Below are 20,679 nucleotides of genomic sequence, written 5' to 3' on the forward strand. Positions count from 1 at the left end.
CAGCCCAACATGTGCCGCGTCCTGGCTAAGGTCTGTCTTCAACACCTGAACAGTGTCTCCGACCATGGAATTCACTTTACTGGGCACTTAGCTGTCGAGTTATTACAGTGTCTTACCAACCCTCTAATCTGTAGGGGGGGCTGGTGAATACAGTTCTGCTGGTCTGTTTTAGACTTGCTATTCACTGGAAATGAAGGGTTTCCCTTTTAACCCTTACCCCATGAGCTGGTTTCCAGCTTCCCTTCACCCCCTAAAGTGTCACGCAATGAATGTTCCCCCAATGAATACATATGGCAGTAGAGTACTATTTCAATTCTTCAAAGTATCTTATTATTCTTGGATATGACCGATATGGCACAGATACAAACAATACAGTAATTTGATATAAGAATAACATCCATAAATGGCACAATTGCTTAAAGCAGCTGCATTTGCATTTTAGTTAGTTTTTTTGTCTCAATATAAGGAACCGGTTTCATTCCATGTTGCGCATAATTTAGAAATGGCATTTCTAGTCATCGCAACAGCCTGTTTGTTGTGAACATGTTTGAAACAGTCTGCATTTCATCATGTAAACAATCACCAGTGATCTGCTCGGTAATGGATACTAAAGGATTTCCAGCCCTTGTCAATTTCAAATTCACCATTAGCACGCTGTGCGACGCACTAGTCACATGACACATTTGATATGGATGCAGAAATTACATTCACAATATGTGATACATGTAAGGAACCTGCCATTCTTACCTCAGTTAGGTGTGGTGTTGGGTTAAATCCACAAAGATTGCACACTACGTTCTTGCATTCAGTGCACGTGTTAAAGTTGGGAGGGTCCTTTGAGCCGGTGTTTAATTTGGTTTTACAAAGGGGACACATTTCAGGCAGGATGGTCTTTTCCATTGTAAGAGATCCAGGTTCCTTCACCTCAGGCTTTCTGATTTCACCAGTCACAAGCTTTTGTTCGTGGCCCTGTTCTTTAATTGGCACGGGCGAAGCTTCAGTTTTGGGTATTCCTGGCTTATCAGCAATGAAAGGTTTTGCCTCCTTTTTTGTAGGTATTACCTTTGTAGGTTGTTGTGCCACATGATCCTCTTTTGGTGGTGGTGGCGGTGGTTGAGAAGGTTGATGTGCCGATGGTTGCGAGAGTGCAGGTGCTGGTGTTTGAGAAGGTGGAGGTGCCGAAGGTGGAGGTGCCAACGGTTGTGAGGGTTTTGGTGCCAACGGTTGTGAGGGTTTTGGTGCCGGTGGTTGTGATGGTTTTGAAGCCAGTTGTTGTGAGGGTGTAGGTGCATGTGGTTGTGAGGGTTTTGGTGCCGGTGGTTGTGTATGGGGCTGTGATGGTTTTGCAGCCAGTTGTTGTGAGGGTGTAGGTGCATGTGGTTGCGAGGGTTTTGGTGCTGGTGGTTGCGTATGGGGTTGTGATGGTTTTGCAGCCAGTTGTTGTGAGGGTGTAGGTGCATGTGGTTGCGAGGGTTTTGGTGCTGGTGGTTGCGTATGGGGTTGTGATGTTTTTGCAGCCAGTTGTTGTGAGGGTGGATGTGCATGTGGTTGTGAGGGTTTTGCTGCTAGTGGTTGACTGGGTGAAGGTGCTGTTTTTTGCGAGGATGGAGGTCCCTGTAGTTGTGAGGGTTTTGGTGCTGGTTGGTGCGTGGGTGTGGATGCCGGTGGTTGTGGGGATAGAGGAGGTTGCTTTGCAGGTGTTGCTAGGACACCCGATGGTTGAGAACCTGGTTGGCCAGCTGTAGAGATAAAAGTGGATGCCTGGCTGAATATTGAAGCTCCAAACCCAAAGAGTTTCCCTGTGACTGTTTCTTGAGGAGTTGTAGGCTGATGCTTCGGGGTCTCAGTCATACTTCCTAAATTAAGGCTGAATCTCCTTGGTTGCTCTTGAGGCTTTGGAGGTTCTTGAGGCAACAGGGAAGTCTTTGCAGGACTTTCCTTCGGAAGTGCAGTGGTCTGTGGTCCCTTTGGCAGTGGATTGGCATCAGGTTTGGGATTTACTTTGCTTGGGGTCTTCATAGGATCCTCTTTAGCTTGTGTTGGCAGACTGGTTGGAGTTTTAGTACCGAGCCCAGACTCTGATCTAGGCATTTGCTTAGATCCGGTCTGCTGTTGCGAAGCTTGTGGCTGATGCTTGGGGTCCAACTGGGCATCGCTATCTTTAACAACAGGGATATTCGCTGGCGGTTTGGCAAGTTCAGACGTCTGCAGACCTGTGATTTTAGGAGAGGTTGCGGTTTGGATTTTAGGGTGTAAAGAGACTGGCTTTACCTCGGATGCTTGAGAGGTTGAAACAGCCTCAACATTGGGTTTTGAGAAGAATGATTGAAGCAGCCTATCTGCCATCAACGATGGCTGCGATTGTTCCACTTTTGGAGTGGGCTCCGCCTTCAAAGATGGAGTACGAACTGAGGGATCAACAGTCGGCTGCTTCGATTTTGCAGGAGAAGCATTTGCCGGCTCAGAGGGTTTATTTGGGTCTGTTTTTTGAGAAATATCTTTCTTTTGCGGCGACGGTTGAGGCTGAGATGGTGGTTTGGAGGCTGATGGCGTAACCGGAATTGTCTTCTGTGGGGTTTGTGCAGGTTGTTTTGTGGAAGCAGGTGCCATATCTATGCCTAACGCACGTTGCATCTGGCAGTTTAAACACAGCCATTCCTTGACCTGTAAACAAAAAAAATATTTGAACTGCAATATTGGTTTTTCAAAGCATGATACAAGATCAAATACATTGAGTGAACACATAATGAACCTTTAACCAATATAATTGATATTTGTGCTAAACGCTGTTGATGACTGATAAATGGAGTATAACGTCAGATTCCGTTTGACCACACTTTGTAATCCTGAGCAAATCAGCGGATTCATCTTTTTTCCCCATTCCCTTTCAGCGCAGCAAGAGAAATAACAAATAAATAAATAAATAACAGGAAAACTCGTTATGCAAAAATTTACATTTACCAGTAGATAAAGATAGAATCTTAAATCAATGAAACGATCTGAGGCTGAAGCTTAGAGGCCTGCAGTGATATGTCGATCAGAAGAGGAGATATCCATTGGGCACAGTAGAAACAAGAAGGGACCGAGCAGAACGGCTAGATCTAGGAAGAAGATACTGTTTTTTTTCATTGAATGCCAACATCATATGTGGTAGATTAGACTTAAAAGACGGGCAACTGGACAGGGTTCAAAGTATGTTCCTTTGTTAAAGTAAAGAAAAATCCCTGACCTAGCTGCCGTACCGCAACAATCAAGGCTCCCTGCACTAAAACAATAAGAAAAGAGTGCTCGTCAGAATGTCTTTCAAAATAATGAACCTTGTCCTCTATCCAAACCTATTCTAGCCCGCTAACTGCCCCTAGCAGTAATAAATGAAAACAAAACTTAGCCTGGAGAAGGGCCCCCAGTTCCCCTTCTTGCTCTGTACTGGTTGCTGCTTGACCCCTCCCAAAGTCTCTCCCTCTCTATCTCTATCTCTCTCTCTCTCTCTCTTTCTCTCTCTCCGTCCTTCACCTGATCGTACCCATGTCTCTGGGTTTTCCGTCGAGTTTCAGGCCATGGCCTACTCATACTGTTTAAAATCAAAGTTCTATATTCTTCTGCAGGAAAAGGGGCCCCTGCCCACTTCAAACAAAAACTGGTACAAACTGAGATAGGCATAGTACCAAGAGAGACACAGAGTCAGATATTATAGTCTCAAACCCTGTATTCACTACAATGGTGGGTTTGGTTTAATACCTAACTGGCCCGAACTATAAAGGAATTTGTCCCTCAATTGATGTTTCTAAGGGCCGTCTATGTCTGAAATTCCAAAAACAAAATCCAACTGTGTCTAACCCTATGCTTGCCCTCACTCTCTGATAACATGTGGGATGAAGTCTTCTCAAAGCAACATAGTGGCTCAAATGAAAAGAAATGTAAACCACAGCTGGTTTCTGATGGTCTTCCCAATGGATGTATTTCTGCCAATTCAAATAGTTCAACTCCAAAAAATGGTAGCCCTTGGAACCTTCAACATAGGCTCTTGCACAAAATCAATAAGGTTAAAATTGTCTCCAAGTCTCTTGGGGGCCCCCTCCCCAACCTTCAATCCTTTCAGTTCTAAACACAAAGACACAGTTCTTGTTAGGCCTCTCGGGGTTCCCTTCCCCAAGCTTAGGCCTCACTTAACACAGTTCAACACTGTCTCTTGTAGGTCTCTCAGAGTTCCCTTCCCCGAGCTCAGGCCCCTTTCACTTTGAAACACAGGTTCAGCTGGTCAGGATGTACCTTTTCCTTGTATACTGTTTCTCTCACATGCTGTCCTTTCATGGGGTAGAATCAGAGGCTTTCGAAAACGCCAGGCTCTTTGCTCCTACTATTCTGATCCTTTGTCCCCCTCTTTTTTTTGGACACTTGCTTTCCTTTGTACATTTTATTGTCAGGTGCTTCCTGCACCCTTTTCCTCTACCTGGGCTCCTTTCACTTTGTTGTGCACACCTGCACCTTTCTTGACGTTACTTTCTCAGTGTTGTGCCTCTTGCACACTCCCCTCCTTCTGCCGGACACACTTGCACCTTTCCTTTTCCTATTGGGCCTCTTCCACACTTCTTTCACTCTTCATGCAAACGTGCACTACTTGTTTGCTTCTTTATGGGTCATTTGCACTCTTTTCTTTTACTCTGGACTTCGTTTTTACTTCTGCGTCGTGAGCGCGCCTTTTCCTTCCTTCTGTAGCACTAGTGAGCCTTCACCTTCTTTCTTCTTTCCTCTTTCCTTGTTCCTTCTTTCTTTCTGTCTCTTTAAACAGTCTTCTTCACTTTCCACTTTGAGCCACTTTACAAATCTTGATTTTTCTCACTTACCCGCTCAAGCCACCTGCACGCCCCAGAGTTTCTCTCTCTCTTATGCAAAACTCACCGGGTAGTGTAGCACTGATGAGTGGTCTCTCCTGGATGCTTTGGTTCAAGGTCAGGTCTCACCACCTGCCCCTCAGACACACTTGGGACTGGCGCACGTCCCAAGGGAACTAGCATTTACACAGACATTGCCAGCAGGATACAGGCTGCCTCGCTCCAGTTCTCTGGAGAGACAGCTCCCTAGCCATGCTGCAGCCCCTCACAAACACTGAGCCAGCATCCCGGCATGCCGCTCTCCACAGGATCCTTCTTTCTGCAGCTCCCAGCTACTTGGCTTCTCTCGTCCTGTATGCACCCCCAGCTCGCTCATTTCCCTGTGGAGAACCACACCTTTTATAGTTCCTAGTGGAAACAAGTGGAGTCAGGTGTGAATTATTGTTGTAGAGTGCCTGACTCTATTAGTGGGACAATTCACTGGTAGTGTGTAATAGTAGGCCTCGCTCTGTCTTCCCATGTTAACCAAAGGGGATATCTTCATTGCTACTGATCACCTTTTCCTCGTCCCATGACTTGTTGGAAATGGGGAGGGCAAGATGGGGTATGATTCAAAATACCCCATTAGGGCTCAGGGAGAGTGGTTTGGTGTGGCACAGGGAAAGGGAGGATACCATGTCTAGCCCTTGGGTATTCTCCCCCCCCCAATCCCTTGTAACCCTCCACTCAGGTGATCCTCCCTCGCTTGTCCACCCACAGGGTCGGGATCCACAAGCAATGGCCCTCCCCTAGCCATCTGAATATAGGATTCTGGGGTTCCACATAACAGAATACCCATAGGGTTCTCACAAATGAAATAGCTCTTTCCTTAAGCTGGAATTTGGCTTTGCAGGTCCCTTGGCTCAAGTTAACCTCCTCAAAGTTTTTTTCTCTTTGTCTTGTCTTGTGTAAACTCTCATGTCTTATTATTCTCAGCAGCAGCCCCTCTAATTCAGGTTATGTTTCTTGGTACTCTCATGACCCCACTGGGGTCTCAGGCTTTTTACTTCAGGTTTCTCGCATCCATGTACCCTTTTGGTACTTTCCAGAGCTTGACCAGCCTCTTCCCTCTCCTCTGAGGAAACTGCAGATCTCTGTCTCCTCTGTGTTTTTCGTCCGGAAAGGTGGCAGCTCAGATTATGCTGCTTCAGTGCATCTCGGGTTGTCTGTTTGCTCCTGTTCCTCTTCCGGTCGGATGAGGTGTTCTGACCACACCAAGGCGCCTCATTGGCGGTGTTCGGTCTCCTGCTGGCAGAGAGTTCAGACTTAGAAATCTCAGCCCTCCTGGGATTGGCAGTGTTCCACTGGCTCCCAGCCCACCATGTACAGGACATGGCCCTGGTTCCAGGATCTCTGGGCTCCATGCTACAATAAAGGCACAGGTTGTGCAGAGCGTTACTCAGGCTGGCCCTGTCCCAGCCACATTTGAGCGTTGCAGTATCTTCAACTCCTTGGGTACGATTTTCAGTCTTTTTTTGGTCTCTCTGGGTGGCGAGGGATACAACAAGATTGGTCAAAGGGGTCAGGCCTCCAGGAGAGGTCAGCAGCACAACAGAGCACACCTTAATCACCCTTTTCCTCAACATTGTTATCGGTCCCCATCAAAGCAACAACCATTAGGAACACAAATGGGAAGGGAGGTGTGTGAGAAACCTGAGGGTATTCTCACTCCCAAACCCTTTGGATCGTCCAATCACTGAGACCATCACGGTTGGATCCCAACCCTGTGGTCATAAAAGCAAGGGAGGATCATCCAGGTGGAGAGTCCTTGGGGAATAGGAGTCAGGATCCTTTGAGTTCCCCATCATTTCTCCCCACTACTGGGATGAATTAGAGGCAACTAGGAACAATGAAGACCACACTACTGTACCACTCTGGTACTGGAGTGAGGAAGCAACCTGCTAGGAACTGTAAAGGTCAAGCATTTCCTGTTAGTTGTGTTCAGGCAGGACTGATTGGACAGTCACATCTGTAGCCTGTCAAGGGGAAGTAGGTGTCAAAAGGAGAGCAGCCCAGCAATATGAGAGACAACGGGGAAGCCTATGAGTGGAGAAGTATCAGGAACAGTAGCAGGCAGGCTGGTGCAAGTGTGGCGTGGGAGCTGGGGCTCTGTGCAGCAAACTGAATGTTAAGCAGGGAGCCGTGTGGCGAGTCTGTCACTTTTATGTTAATTCAAGATGTTCATTCTCCTGTGCTGAGAAGTGGACACAGGGGTTGTCTGAGGGGCAGGTGTGAGACCCCTGACATGAGGAGCGGAAGGCCGCACAATCCAGCCTGCTGTGAAGCCTCTGAACGTGATCTGTGAGTTTCTATCCATTGAGAAACCCGGTGCACGAGTGTTAAACTGCATCATTCAGGGAATACCTTGTATCAGAGTTGTCGCGTGTGGGAGAAAACACATTTTCAAAAACCTGGTTAAAACTGTATTTTCCTGAACTCAAGAGACATAACTGTACATTTTTTGTTGGAGCTGCTTTTTTACTTGGGGAAGGGAGCTGAAAGTGAGATGCAAGCTGGAAGAAGCTCAGGACTTGATGCTGAATGCTGTTCCTTTGGTTGCTGACATCCTTACACATTGTATAGATTAGTTGTGAGGGCCAGATCGGTTTTGGACACAGATTCTTCAGTTTAACTCTCTTTCCTTTGTTTTGTTTTTTTTAGGTAGGGAAATTCCATCTTCGCATAGTGCAAGTTAGGTCTTTTTCCATCCTGACAAAGTGTTTTATGTAAATATTGAATCTGTTGTCTGCGTCTTGTTTCATGGAGTCTTCACAGGTGTTAACGATTGGTTCCCTTGGGCGTCCTTGTCCCATAAGAGGCATCACCTCCAGTGAGATCCTGCTTGTCCAATCCATTAGGTAGGGTTTTACGTAGCGGGCTCACCTCCCGACTCCCAAAGTGGGAGTCTTCCTTATTTCTATTTAGTTCCAACCTGACACCTTGTAACTGCTCCTTGGCCCTTTTTGTAGGCAACAAAACAATCCTTCTGTAGCAGATATAGCTGTAATTAATTAATATATCTGCAGAATTCACAGCATCTTCTAGGGTAATGGGCCAGGCACACAGCGTTCTCTATTTGCAGCTAAAGGATTCCTTGAGATGTAAGCAAGTTTTGAAACTGCCCAACTCAACTCACAGGTCTATATTAGACACTCCTCATCAAACACATGCATGACACCACACCTCATTTCTTTTGGAAGGTGCTTGTCCATTTCTGTGACTCAATTTCCTGTTATAAATCTGGTCCTCAAAGTCATAGAATGTGACGGAAAATGCAAGCATGTATTGGAAGCGATGGGTCAAGTTGGCATGAATGCAAATCAAGCTGTCTTTTACGCCTACAATAATATCTGAGATGTTTATCAGTGTCTCCCAGTGAATCCCAAGCTCTTGAACATATCAATCTTGCGTCACAGCATCTGCCACTAAGTCGCAGTCTCTGGGGGCATTTTGCAAAAAGTATGTCTCGCATGGGGGGCAGTCAACGTTAGCACGCGCATGCTTTTGGGTTCCCTCCATGCCCACTTACGTTCTGTGCCCCCTCAAGGCAACTTTCATCATTCATGGGAATGCATTGGTTTTTGCTGGCATGAAGCCAGAAGGTACTCGACGGCAAAGGATGCATTCAGGGCAGAAAGGCATATCCAGTTAAATAGTCCTACTTCAATTCCAATTCTCTTAAACATCCCCCAGAGTGAACATGGAAGGTGTAAGCTGCATGTGTCTTGGTTTGCCCCTTACTTTCTTCCATTTGGACATTTAGTAAATGACCCCGTTGACTGATATCCCCTGCTTTCTGATTACCTACTTAGCTTGGTTAAATCCCCTTGCCTCTTTGAGTGCAAACGCACCCTCTGTCTATCTCCCATTCTAGATGCCATCAGTTCTTTAATTCAGATTTCCTACAATCCCTCTCTTTCAGAATGCCTCCCATCCCTCCAATTCAAAATGCCTCCCGTCCCTCCAATTCAGAATGCCCCTGTCCTTCCAATTCAGAATGCCTCCAGTCCCTCCAACTCAGAATGCCTCCCGTCCCTCCAATTCAGAATGCCCCTGTCCCTCCAATTCAGAATGCCCCTGTCCTTCCAATTCAGAATGCCTCCCGTCCCTCCAATTCAGAATGCTGTGTGCGCCTTTCATTGATAATGCCTCCTGTTTCTCTAATTTAAATGTCTCCCATCCCTATCATTCGGAATTCTTCCTGTCCATCTCACTGATAATGCCGCCTGTTTCTCTAATTTAAATGTGTCCCATCCCTATCATTCAACATGCCTCCTGTCCCTCTCTCTGATAGTGCCTCCGGTATCTCTAATTTAAATGTCTCCCATCCCTATCATTCAGCATGCCTCCTGTCCCTCTCTCTGATAGTGCCTCCGGAATCTCCAATTTAAATGTCTCCCATCCCTATCATTCGGAATTCTTCCTGTCCCTCTCACTGATAATGCCTCCTGTTTCTCTAATTTAAACGTCTCCCATCCCTATCATTCGGAATTCTTCCCTATCATTCGGAATTCTTCCTGTCCCTCTCACTGATAATGCCTCCTGTTTCTCTTATTTAAATGTCACCCATCCCTATCATTCAGCATGGCTCCTGTCCCTCTCATTTAAATTTCTCCTATCATTCAGAATTCTTCCTGTCCCTCTCACTGATAATGCCTCCGGTTTCTCCAATTTAAATGTCTCCCATTCCTATCATTAAGCATGCCGCCTGTCCCGCTCACTGATAAAGCCTCCTGTTTCTCTAATTTAAATGTCTCCCATCCCTATCATTCGGAATTCTTCCTGTCCATCTCACTGATAATGCCGCCTGTTTCTCTAATTTTAATGTCACCCATCCCTATCATTCAGCATGCCTCCTGTCCCTCTCACTGATGGTGCCTCTGGTTTCTCTAATTGAAATGTCTCCCATCCCTATCATTCAGAGTTCTTCCTGTCCCTCTCACTGATAATGCCTCAGGTTTCTCCAATTTAAAGGTCTATCATTCAGAATTCTTCCTGTCCCTCTCACTGATAATGCCTCCGGTTTCTCCAATTTAAAGGTCTCCTATCATTCAGAATTCTTCCTGCCCCTCTCACTGATAATGCCTCGGGTTTCTCTAATTTAAATGTCTCCCAACCCTATCATTAAGCATGCCTCCTGTCCCACTAACTGATAAAGCCTCCTGTTTCTCTAATGTAATTGTCTCCCATCCCTATCATTCAGAATTCTTCCTGTCCCTCTCACTGATAATGCCTCCTGTTTCTCTAATTTAAATGTCTCCCATCCCTATCATTCGGAATTCTTCCTGTCCCTCTCACTGATAATGCCCCCTGTTTCTCTAATTTAAATGTCTCCCATCCCTATCATTCGGAATTCTTCCTGTCCCTCTCACTGATAATGCCTCCTGTTTCTCATATTTAAATGTCACCCATCCCTATCATTCAGCATGCCTCCTGTCCCTCATTTAAATTTCTCCTATTATTCAGAATTCTTCCTGTCCCTCTCACTGATAATGCCTCCTGTTTCTCTAATTTAAATGTCTCCCATCCCTATCATTCGGAATTCTTCCTGTCCATCTCACTGATAATGCCTCCTGTTTCTCTAATTTAAATGTCTCCCATCCCTATCATTCAGCATGCCTCCTGTCCCTCTCTCTAATAGTGCCTCCTGTTTCTCTAATTTAAATGTCTCCCATCCCTATAATTCAGCATACCTCCTGTCCCTTTCTCTGATAATGCCTCCGGTATCTCTAATTTAAATGTCTCCCATCCCTATCATTCGGAATTCTTCCTGTCCCTCTCACTGATAATGCCTCCTGTTTCTCTAATTTAAACGTCTCCCATCCCTATCATTCGGAATTCTTCCCTATCATTCGGAATTCTTCCTGTCCCTCTCACTGATAATGCCTCCGGTTTCTCCAATTTAAATGTCTCCCATTCCTATCATTAAGCATGCCTCCTGTCCCGCTTACTGATAAAGCCTCCTGTTTCTCTAATTTAAATGTCTCCCATCCCTATCATTCGGTATTCTTCCTGTCCATCTCACTGATAATGCCTCCTGTTTCTCTAATTTTAATGTCACCCATTCCTATCATTCAGCATGCCTCCTGTCCCTCTCACTGATGGTGCCTCCGGTTTCTCTAATTGAAATGTCTCCCATCCCTATCATTCAGAATTCGTCCTGTCCCTCTCACTGATAATGCCTCCGGTTTCTCCAATTTAAATGTCTCCTATCATTCAGAATTCGTCCTGTCCCTCTCACTGATAATGCCTCCGGTTTCTCCAATTTAAATGTCTCCTATCATTCAGAATTCTTCCTGTCCCTCTCACTGATAATGCCTCCGGTTTCTCCAATTTAAAGGTCTCCTATCATTCAGAATTCTTCCTGCCCCTCTCACTGATAATGCCTCGGGTTTCTCTAATTTAAATGTCGCCCAACCTTATCATTAAGCATGCCTCCTGTCCCGCTCACTGATCATGCCTCCTGTTTCTCTAATTTAAATGTCTCCCATCCTCGTCAGCCAGAATGCCTCCTTTCCCTTTCACTGATAATGCCTCCTATCTCTCTAATTTAAATGTCTTCCAATCCTATCATTCGGAATTCTTCCTGTCCCTCTCACTGATAATATCTCCTGTTTCTCTAACTTAAATGTCCTCCATTGCTATCATTCAGCATGCCTCCTGTCCCTCTCACTAATAATGCCTTGTATCTCACTAATTGAAAACTTTCCATCCCTTTAATTCAGAATCTCTCATTTCCCTGTCACTGATAAATCCTCCTATGTCTCTAATTTAAAAGTCACCCATCCCCATCATTCGGAATGCCTCCTGCCCCGCTCACTGATAATGCCACCTGCCTCTCGAATTGAAATGCATCCCATTGATCCCCATCATTTGGAATGCCTCCTGTCCCTCTCTCTGATAATAAATAATGTTTCGCTAATTTAAATGCCTCCCATCCCCATCATTCAGAATGCCTCCTGTTACTCGAATTTCGATTGTCGTTGCCCTTCTCATTACAATTGACTAGTGTCTGTGCAAGTCTGACACTGTCCTTTGCCCTGTCAAAGTTTGTTTAAGACAGAGGGGAACAGCCACTGATTCAGATTATTGTAGTATCACTCATACATTTAATTCTTTGATTTTAGAAGTAAAAAAAACATACAAGTGTAACATTTTGGAAGTAAACTTCCAAAAAAAAGCTAGAAATCCACTATTTAATAAAAATATATTTTAAAAAAGAACAGGTACAATTCTAAAACATTCCGTTTTCTAAGTTTGACAAATCTGCACAATTCTTCCCTTTTCCTGAACAGGGAGCCATTGTCATTGCAGCGAGGAGGTGAGCCCACCCAGCAAGACCCTCTCTAGGGGTCTGGGCACTCACTGGGACCAACTCCCTCTGAAGGGATGAGAACTCCCAAGGTAGGAGGAGGACCCCTGTGAAACCTTTACTATCCACTATTTAGCGGCCAGAAAGGTAAGAAATGTGTTAACACCTTTTTGTTTGACTGGCACCACTGCTGAACGCTCCTCAGATTCTACGTCTTATAATCAGAAGCATATTACTTCCCATAACAGAGACCACTATAAAAACACCAACGTTTCATGTCGAGGAGGAGGTTCCATGACACAGAGCTGACCGGCAGGGGTGGAGACATGCAGAGTGGCCGCTGCAGCTGGAGCGTGGAGTAGACACTGCCTGGAGGCAGAACCACACAGAGGACGCGGTGGGCCTAGAATCCGTGAAACACAGCATAATCCTGGAACGCCAGGAGCCAAAGGTCTTAAACCCCTGTACCAAGAAACAGAGAGAGAAAGACTAGCATTGCAGAGGCACAGTGAACTCTGCCACAACCAGAAGCAACTGAATGGCAGGTGGAGAAGAACGCTGTCAACACAGGCATTACTGACCCCCCCGACCGCCCTGGTGGAAACACCATGAGAAAGCAGGTAAGAGGTTGCCCAGGAAGAAAGGGAACGGGCTGTTGATTGCTGTGAGGGGGGGGGGAATACAAACACTCAATCCTTTTCTTACTAAAACAGACTTCTGAATCCCAATAGGGGAAAGGGACGCAATCTCAGCTAGAAAGCTACGAGATAAATCCAGCGGCTGGAGAGCCCCCACATAGCCTACAAAAGGGGGCTCAAGAAATGATAATCAGGGGAACAAGAATATTGAACTGAAAAGTGTAACGTCCAAGCTCCCCCAGAGTGGGAAATTGTGAGGGTGTGAGGTGGGCTTCAAGATCAGACATTGCTGGGGGGTGATAAGTTGAATACCCCACTGAATATGAGCAATGAAAGCTTTGGTGAATTGAATGAACACGTACTTAGTGACTTTTGTACATTTTTATATGACGAACAGAGCGAGATCTGGATTTTCTTTGTGGGAACTGCTGTGGTGACCCAGGCCAGGAACCGTGACCCAGGCCAGGAACCATGTCCAGGGAGGAATCTTTGTTTGAAGATTGTCTGGGTCAGAGGTTATCAGCCAGGGGATGTTTACAAACCCCCAGGGTGAAACCATGTTTCTTTCATTTTGATTTTCAATAGGGTGGGGGCCAGATAGTTGCGTAGGTTGGGATCGAGGACTGTTTTTTGGTTAGTCCAACTGGCACCTTAGTTTTAGTTTCATAGGAAGGCAAACCTCTAAGCGGTATGGAAAAAAGGCATTTAAAAAAAAAATTTAAATAAAGGAAAGTTGAATCATGTCCTCTGGTCCGAGTCTTACTTCTGGTTCTGCACATAGTCTGCGAACAAAATGGAAGACATTGTATCAACTGGATATGCAAAATTACCAGTCTGGTGACAGGCAGCCAGGTTGAGGGTCAAGGAAAAATAAAAATACCATCAGCCTGTTTAATAATCCTGAGATACCACAACTGGAAGTCGTGCTTTAAACTTGGTATGATCTTTCAAATATTTGACTGTGAACTTTTTTATGGCCTGAAAAAGACCAAATATTGCTTAAAAGAGCCTGTGTGTGCTGCAGGGTTTTTTTGTTCTGCTTTTTGTCTGTGGGGCAGGGACTCTCACTGAAGAGCTCCCAAGCATGACAGAGAACCTGCTATGATGCGCACTTCCCATCAAATGCGGTGGAGTTGAGAGATGTTAAAACAGGGTTGTCCAACTCCAGTTCTCGAGGGCCGGAATCCTGACAGCTTTTCTGGATATCCCACATCAATATGCATGAGGGAAAATCTGCATACAGTTACCATAATTGTATCTCATGAATAATTTCGAGGGGTATCCTGAAAATCTGACATGTTTCCGGCGCTCGCGGCCTGGCGTTGAACAACCCTGTCAGTTAAAACAACCATACTATTTTGGCAATATGTATCTATTCCCCAACTATCTTAATGTAATTCACATCAATTCCTTTTTTCTTCCAGTCTCAAAGCATTTTTGTGACTTTCAAACCAATAGGATCTGAAAGACACTACTTCAGCCTTCAAATTTAAACGACAGAGTCGTCATGGCCGCAAAAACAGCCTGCAGCCAAAAAAACTATTTACACAAAGAAGCAGCTAAAGGGGCAACTGACTAATTAAGAAAACTGGTTACATCGAGGTAGCACATAAACACTTTTGCAATCCAGGATGCTATAAACAAAATACCGAACACAGAAAAGCAACCCTTTTTAAGAGCTTATTGTATATGAAAATCTACAGAACCAAGTATGACTTTTCATTTATAAGATCAAATAGTCGTGGTACAAACCCATGGACAGAAAACACAGGAATGCATTTAGAAAATGTGTACTAAAATTGAGAGACACTAGGAACACCAACTAAAACTTAAAGGCATGGTCTAGTAAAATGTTTTATTGTCCCTACGGGTCGGCCATGTTTTTTTAAGCCTAAGTGGCTCGATTTTAGAAAACTTTCCTATGGACATTACCTGAGTTTTCGTCCATTAAACGCACGTGAAAACAAGCACCAGGGAGCCGCCATTTTCTGATAATCCTATCTTTTCCCCGATCGCCCTGGCTGACCTGCTTTTGCGGCACTAAATCAATTCCCCCGCCCCTGAGCCTGTCATCAGCAGACTCGAACCGCCCATTTCCCAACGCCAAAGCACGTCTCGTGTCAACATTCGCTGCGCTTCAGCTAATGACGTGTCGCCATGGAAATGGCAGGACGCCTCTTTCCTCAATAAGTATAAACAGACCGTTTCACAGCACACAGCAGCAGATTTTCGATTCCATTCCTCTCTCTGTGTTACTTTGAGTATTCTGTGACTCGTTTCAGTGCTCTGGTCAGCTACCTTCGCCGCTTGTAGCCCATGTGAACAGATACCAGTACCACCGCTACGAATTATTTTAGTTTGTTTAACACACAATGGCTACAATAATGCCCTACATGTACGAGCCCGAGTATACCGAGGAGGAACTACTGGAAAGGGAAGCACGCGAAAACGATGGGGATTCGGACGGCAGTTGGCAGGACGAATCAACAGATGAAGAGCCTGGGCCTAGTCGAATGGACGGCGTCCCCAACTGGTGCACATGCAATCGGTGCGAGCTAATGCCAACTGAGGACGAGAACTGCTGCTGCCGAGAAAACTCGGGATGTCGGAAGGCGAGCCACGACCGCAATGCATCACCGAGCTGCCAGACTTCAGGGCAGCCTGCCTCACACGGGCCGTGTTGAGAATAATGATGGTGCTTATGCACGAACTCTGTGCAACTGTTTGTCCTCGTAATCCGAGTAACGAGTAAGTATACTCTGCTTGTCATGCCACTCCTATTTCATGTTCTTCTACTATATCCAAAATTACATCTACATATCATTGTAACGCATGTAAGTCGTTCAATAGTGTGCATTGTCTAGATAGCATTTTTCTATGTAAAATGCCATTCGTTACAAGAATTGTCATTGACAACAAACGTTTATTAAACTTATCTTGGTCATTTAAAAACAGTTTGTTTCATTCCTTTTCACAGGTGGTACAGGCTGGTGGCCTATCGTTCCTTTACATGGTGGCTTCACGGGAGGCTTGGACACCGCGTTCGAAGAGTGATACCCGCCTGTGCCGTTCGTGCCATTAGAGAAACGTTCCCGAGTGACAGCGGTCAGTACAGGGGATTTTCTCTCGCTGTGCTGCAACCTGAACTGTATAATCTTTAAAGTCTTGTATTTTTGTGTCATGAAAATAAGATACAAAATACAACACCACATATATTTTAACAACGGTTGTCTCGATTTTTTAAATGAATCAAGTGCGTCTCCATTCAAGGATGGACGTCAGACATCTGTGCTCCGAATGGGTGAAGGTCTGGTCGCTGTGAAGCAGGGTGGTCACTATCTATCTAAGCTAACATAACATATTCTCGATAATGCATGCACTAAATAACACTTGTTCAAAGTCTTTCAGTAGGTTATGTCTCTATAAAAGTCACACATATATCTATACTAACAATTACCATTGGATTATACAGGCCTTAGGGTCTTGACCACTGTAATACACCGGTTGAAGTGTGGGTCTGTGCTCACAAGAATCTCTGGTATGTGGCATTTGTTATTGATAAGCACGATATACTATCATTGATATAAAGGCGATATACTATATATTGATATAAAGGCGGTTCGCGCCAGTGGATGAGCGCTGGCATGGGGGGCTGTCAGGGGCGCGAAAGGCCAAGGTGCCAAACTACATGTACACTTCAAAAGGTGTCCCACGCCAAGGGGCCATCGGTCACATGGCCTCCTCAGACCCTGTGTCTCCAGCCAGGCCTCCCCTTGAAGCAGGCCGCCCCCCTAATACCACGACATACATACGTCATTCATTCACAAACACACCCCAGTTTCTAATACTTTATAAACCACTTGATATGTCTCATGAGAACATCTTTGTGCTTTGCAAGTCAACTGAACGTGTTACCTGGCAACCACTGAGATCTATGCTAATCTGCTCGTCGTCGTGCTATCCGTGAACTTCTGTGACCACTTCGAGCATACCCATCAGTGCGCTACCTGTGGCCATCCACCGATTCTCCTGCAACATACTGCTCTGCTTGCTGAATCCAACTGTTTGTTGGTCAAGGTAAGGCCATGTATCCTAGTCATATTTCGCAGATTTTTAAATTTCTATCTATTTACGAGTTGAGTACACAATAGTGCTAGGTTCATTGGTCTCATTGCTATTGACTTGAGTTTCCATTGCTATGCTATCAATAGATCTATTTATTTTCATCTGTGTCTATTGTCATCGAATTGCACCCTTCGGGGGTCCAGTCTATAATGTAAGCATGTTTCCTTCTCGTGCAATACAGAACATCCAAGGGATGAGTCACATGTTCAGTTTTTAGTCACATCATTTATACATTTCTGCAACTTATGCAAATACTAAGCCGCACATAATGAACTGGTATAGTTCCTGCGACCAAAACAAACCTTGCATTGATCATTGTATGATTCATTTACTTTTGTATCAAATCTTTATTCTTGAAGATTGTATAATAATGTCGATATTTACTTTTCAGATTTATCAACAATGCCTGCCTGTTCGATTAGCGGTTGCCCTTCGAAGACCCATGCTAAATCTGAAGACACTACAATGCATGTATTCCCGAAAACTGTTGATCGAATAAGAGAATGGGTCAGACATTGCGGATATCCACTGGATGAGCTGGAAAGTAGAGTCCAACAAGTCTTACAGGACAAGAGGGGTGATCGATACCGCATCTGCAGCCGGTACTTTTCCTTGGACATGTACACAACTTCTTGGGTAACAAAGAAGAATAAACGGCGAACGACACAGAAATTGCGCGAAAACGCTATTCCCACTCTATTCGTCCACATTCCGCCACCGGTGAGTCAAGTGTCCGAATTTAGCTTTAGGCCTTGCCGTAGTGTGTAGGTAGCCGAATGGATTAATTGATATTGTAGGTGTTCTATCCCTTGTAATAATTTCGATATTGATATGAGTGTATAGTTTTTTGAATAATGACATTTATCGATATATTCTTTTTCGATTTCATAACCCACAAACACAATGTATATATATATGGGGACAGGGAACTGTGCTGTATTGAGCATTTTTCAAGTATTCTATCGCCTTACATGGCTATTTCTAATATTGGCATTTCATTATCAATCATTTATTGACCTTTACAACTTCTTGACTATCCCTTGAATCTGAAGCAAGAACATTCTACATCCTTGACGTGGTCGCAGTTATCAACCACTTCTAGCGCGTACCAGGTAATCTTACTAGGCTAATCCGCTACATACTTGTTTTATGCATGTCAAGTAATAGTTTTATTCTATCGTGTAATTATTTTACTGAATGTTTGGTTAACCTTAGTTATCGTCCACTGGTGTTTGTTTTCAGTTATAATTAGTGTTATCCATACTAATGCAAGTACTGTCTTTCAGGGAGATGCTGAAGCGTCCGCCACATCTACAATATTTCTAGATGTTCTTCAACAGCAGGAGGTATGGATACTGACAGCTCCATTGAGCGTCATCATCAGAGCTGGAATTCTTGTCGTTTGATTGTTCTACACAATGTTTCATTCGTGGTTAGCCGTTGATATGTACCTGTGCTGTCGACCCCAGGTGTGTGTTATGTTTTCACAATTGTAATCCTCACTAATGCAAGTTCTATGTTTCAGGCAGTTGATGGAGCGTCAACCCCTGCACTTGATGCAGAGCCTGACATTCAAGCATACGAATCGGCGCAATAGCTTTCGGAAGTGGGCACTACATTTGCAACATCCATAGATATTCTTCAGCAGCACGAGGTATGGATAATGACAGCTCCATCATGCGTGATCATATAACGTGATTCCATTTGCTATACTTTCTTCCCTATGAAACGCAAGTGCTGTGTTTCAGGGAGACGACGAAGCTTCCACTACAATCACAACATTTAATTTAGATGACGCAGATGTAAATAAATCGTTGAAATAAGTCGATGAAATGTGATCATATTTGGATTTTCCTTGATTCTTTTGGACAATGCATCATTTGTGGTTCTCTCTTTATATGTACCTGTGCGTTCGACCCCAAGTGTGTGTTATGTTTCCAATATTGAAAACCATACTAATCCAAGTGCTATGTTTCAGGGAGACGACGAAGCTTCCACTACAATCACAACATCTCATTTAGATGATGCAGATGTAAAGGAATCGTTGGAATAAGTCGATGAAATGTGATCATATTTGGATTTTCCTTGATTCTTTTGGACATTGCATCATTTGTGGTTATCTCTTTATATGTACCTGTGCCGTCGACCCCAAGTGTGTGTTGTGTTTCCAATATTGAAAAGCATACTAATGCAAGTACTGTGTTTCAGGGAGATGCGGATGCCTCCTTTCCAATACAACCATTCATGGCAGTCCATGCAGAGCCAGAGGTATGGATACTGACAGTTCCATCGAAATAGATCATCACTGGTCGAATACTTGTCGTTTGATTGTTGCACACAATGTTTAAATCGTGTTTGGCTATTGAGATGTACCTGTGTGTTCGTCCTCACGTGTGTTTTATGCTAACAATATTTTGATACATAGTAATGAAAGTACTATGTTTCAGGGAGACGATGGAGCCTCTTTCCGTGCTGTCTATGCGGATACAGAAAATATAGTCGTTGCAGCGCAAGAGGAAGGGAGGACATGCGGAAACGAATCGGAGCTACAGCGTGCAGATGTTGAAGGTCGAGTCAAAAAAGTTGCAAAGAAAAAAAAACAAAAAAAGGTTAGTTACAAACAGTTCATAACTTTAAAAAAATGTTTGTGCTGGGGACTATTTTATGTTTTTTTCCAGTCAATTCTACTACACTCCATCTTATGTTTAAACTGAACATCCCTTTTCCAATCTCTCCTCCAGTTACCCGTGGGTGTCAGAACGTCAGAACTATACACACACAGACAGTGAAGCGAATGAGAGATGTGGCTTGCCAGACCGTGTACACTATGGAGGAACTATTAATTGAGGCGAGGCGTGTTCAGGCACGAGATGCTCATGTCCAATGGCCAGAACATGAATTAACTGTGTTTGGAGACTACAGCAAAGTTACATTGGAACATTGCTACAGTGCGACCGCACCACCACAAGAAGATGTTATTGAATGTATTGAAGATAGCTCTGAAGTAGTTGCAGATCAATTTACACAATCTACACCCACCAAAAATTTGCCACCAAAAAACCTGTCGACATTGTTGTGTTCTCCCATCAATGTTGAAGTAATAGATGTTGAAATGACAGAGAATGAACTAGTCGCAGCATCCATAGACGCATCAGAACTTGATATCAGCGATATTACTTTCCAATGTGTTGAAATCTCCACAACGTCAAAGGCCGAAACAACGTTGACGCAGGATGACAGTCTAATGAAAGAGAGCAAAAGCATTGTATTCGATAGTTGTTTGATGGAAATTATAAGTATGCTGAAATGTGTGCATTCCATTAGAGGGAAAGTATGTGGGAAGCCATTAATTAATGTGACTCGTCAAATAAAAGGCAGTAACGTCAAAATAAATGCCGCCTGTAGATTAAATCATAGGTTCTCATGGTCTGCACAACTGATGCTGGGGAAACTGCCAGCAGGCAATCTACTGTGTGCAGCTGCATCACTTTTTAGTGGCTCCAGTTTTAGAAAGTTAGAGGCTTTCTTTCAGTTTGTGGGACTCCATTTCATTCCTAAAGCGCTGTACTACATATACCAACGTGATTATCTGTTTCCGGCCATTAGTGATAATTGGAAAATTGAACAATTGTCTCTAGCAAGTACATTCGAAGGCAAACGATTCAGGCTAGCCGGCGATGGACAGTGCGACAGCCCTGGATTTTCTGCCAAGTACTGCACCTACCACTTTCAG

General features: G+C 44.4%; 1 protein-coding gene across 7 annotated transcripts in view; it reads right to left on the reverse strand.

Moving 5' to 3' along the window:
* PCLO (piccolo presynaptic cytomatrix protein) overlaps positions 1–20,679 on the reverse strand; it is an 854,190-nt gene that overhangs the window by 694,780 nt on the left and 138,731 nt on the right. For all 7 annotated transcript variants that reach the window (XM_069627816.1, XM_069627812.1, XM_069627813.1 and 4 more), the window contains exon 3: positions 748–2,664. In XM_069627816.1, coding sequence (XP_069483917.1) covers positions 748–2,664 — 1,917 coding nt within the window. The remainder of the gene's footprint in view (positions 1–747; positions 2,665–20,679) is intronic.

The sequence above is a fragment of the Ambystoma mexicanum genome, chromosome 12, assembly GCF_040938575.1.
Source record: "Ambystoma mexicanum isolate Mex_15411 chromosome 12, UKY_AmexF1_1, whole genome shotgun sequence".
Classification (NCBI taxonomy): Eukaryota; Metazoa; Chordata; class Amphibia; order Caudata; family Ambystomatidae; genus Ambystoma; species Ambystoma mexicanum.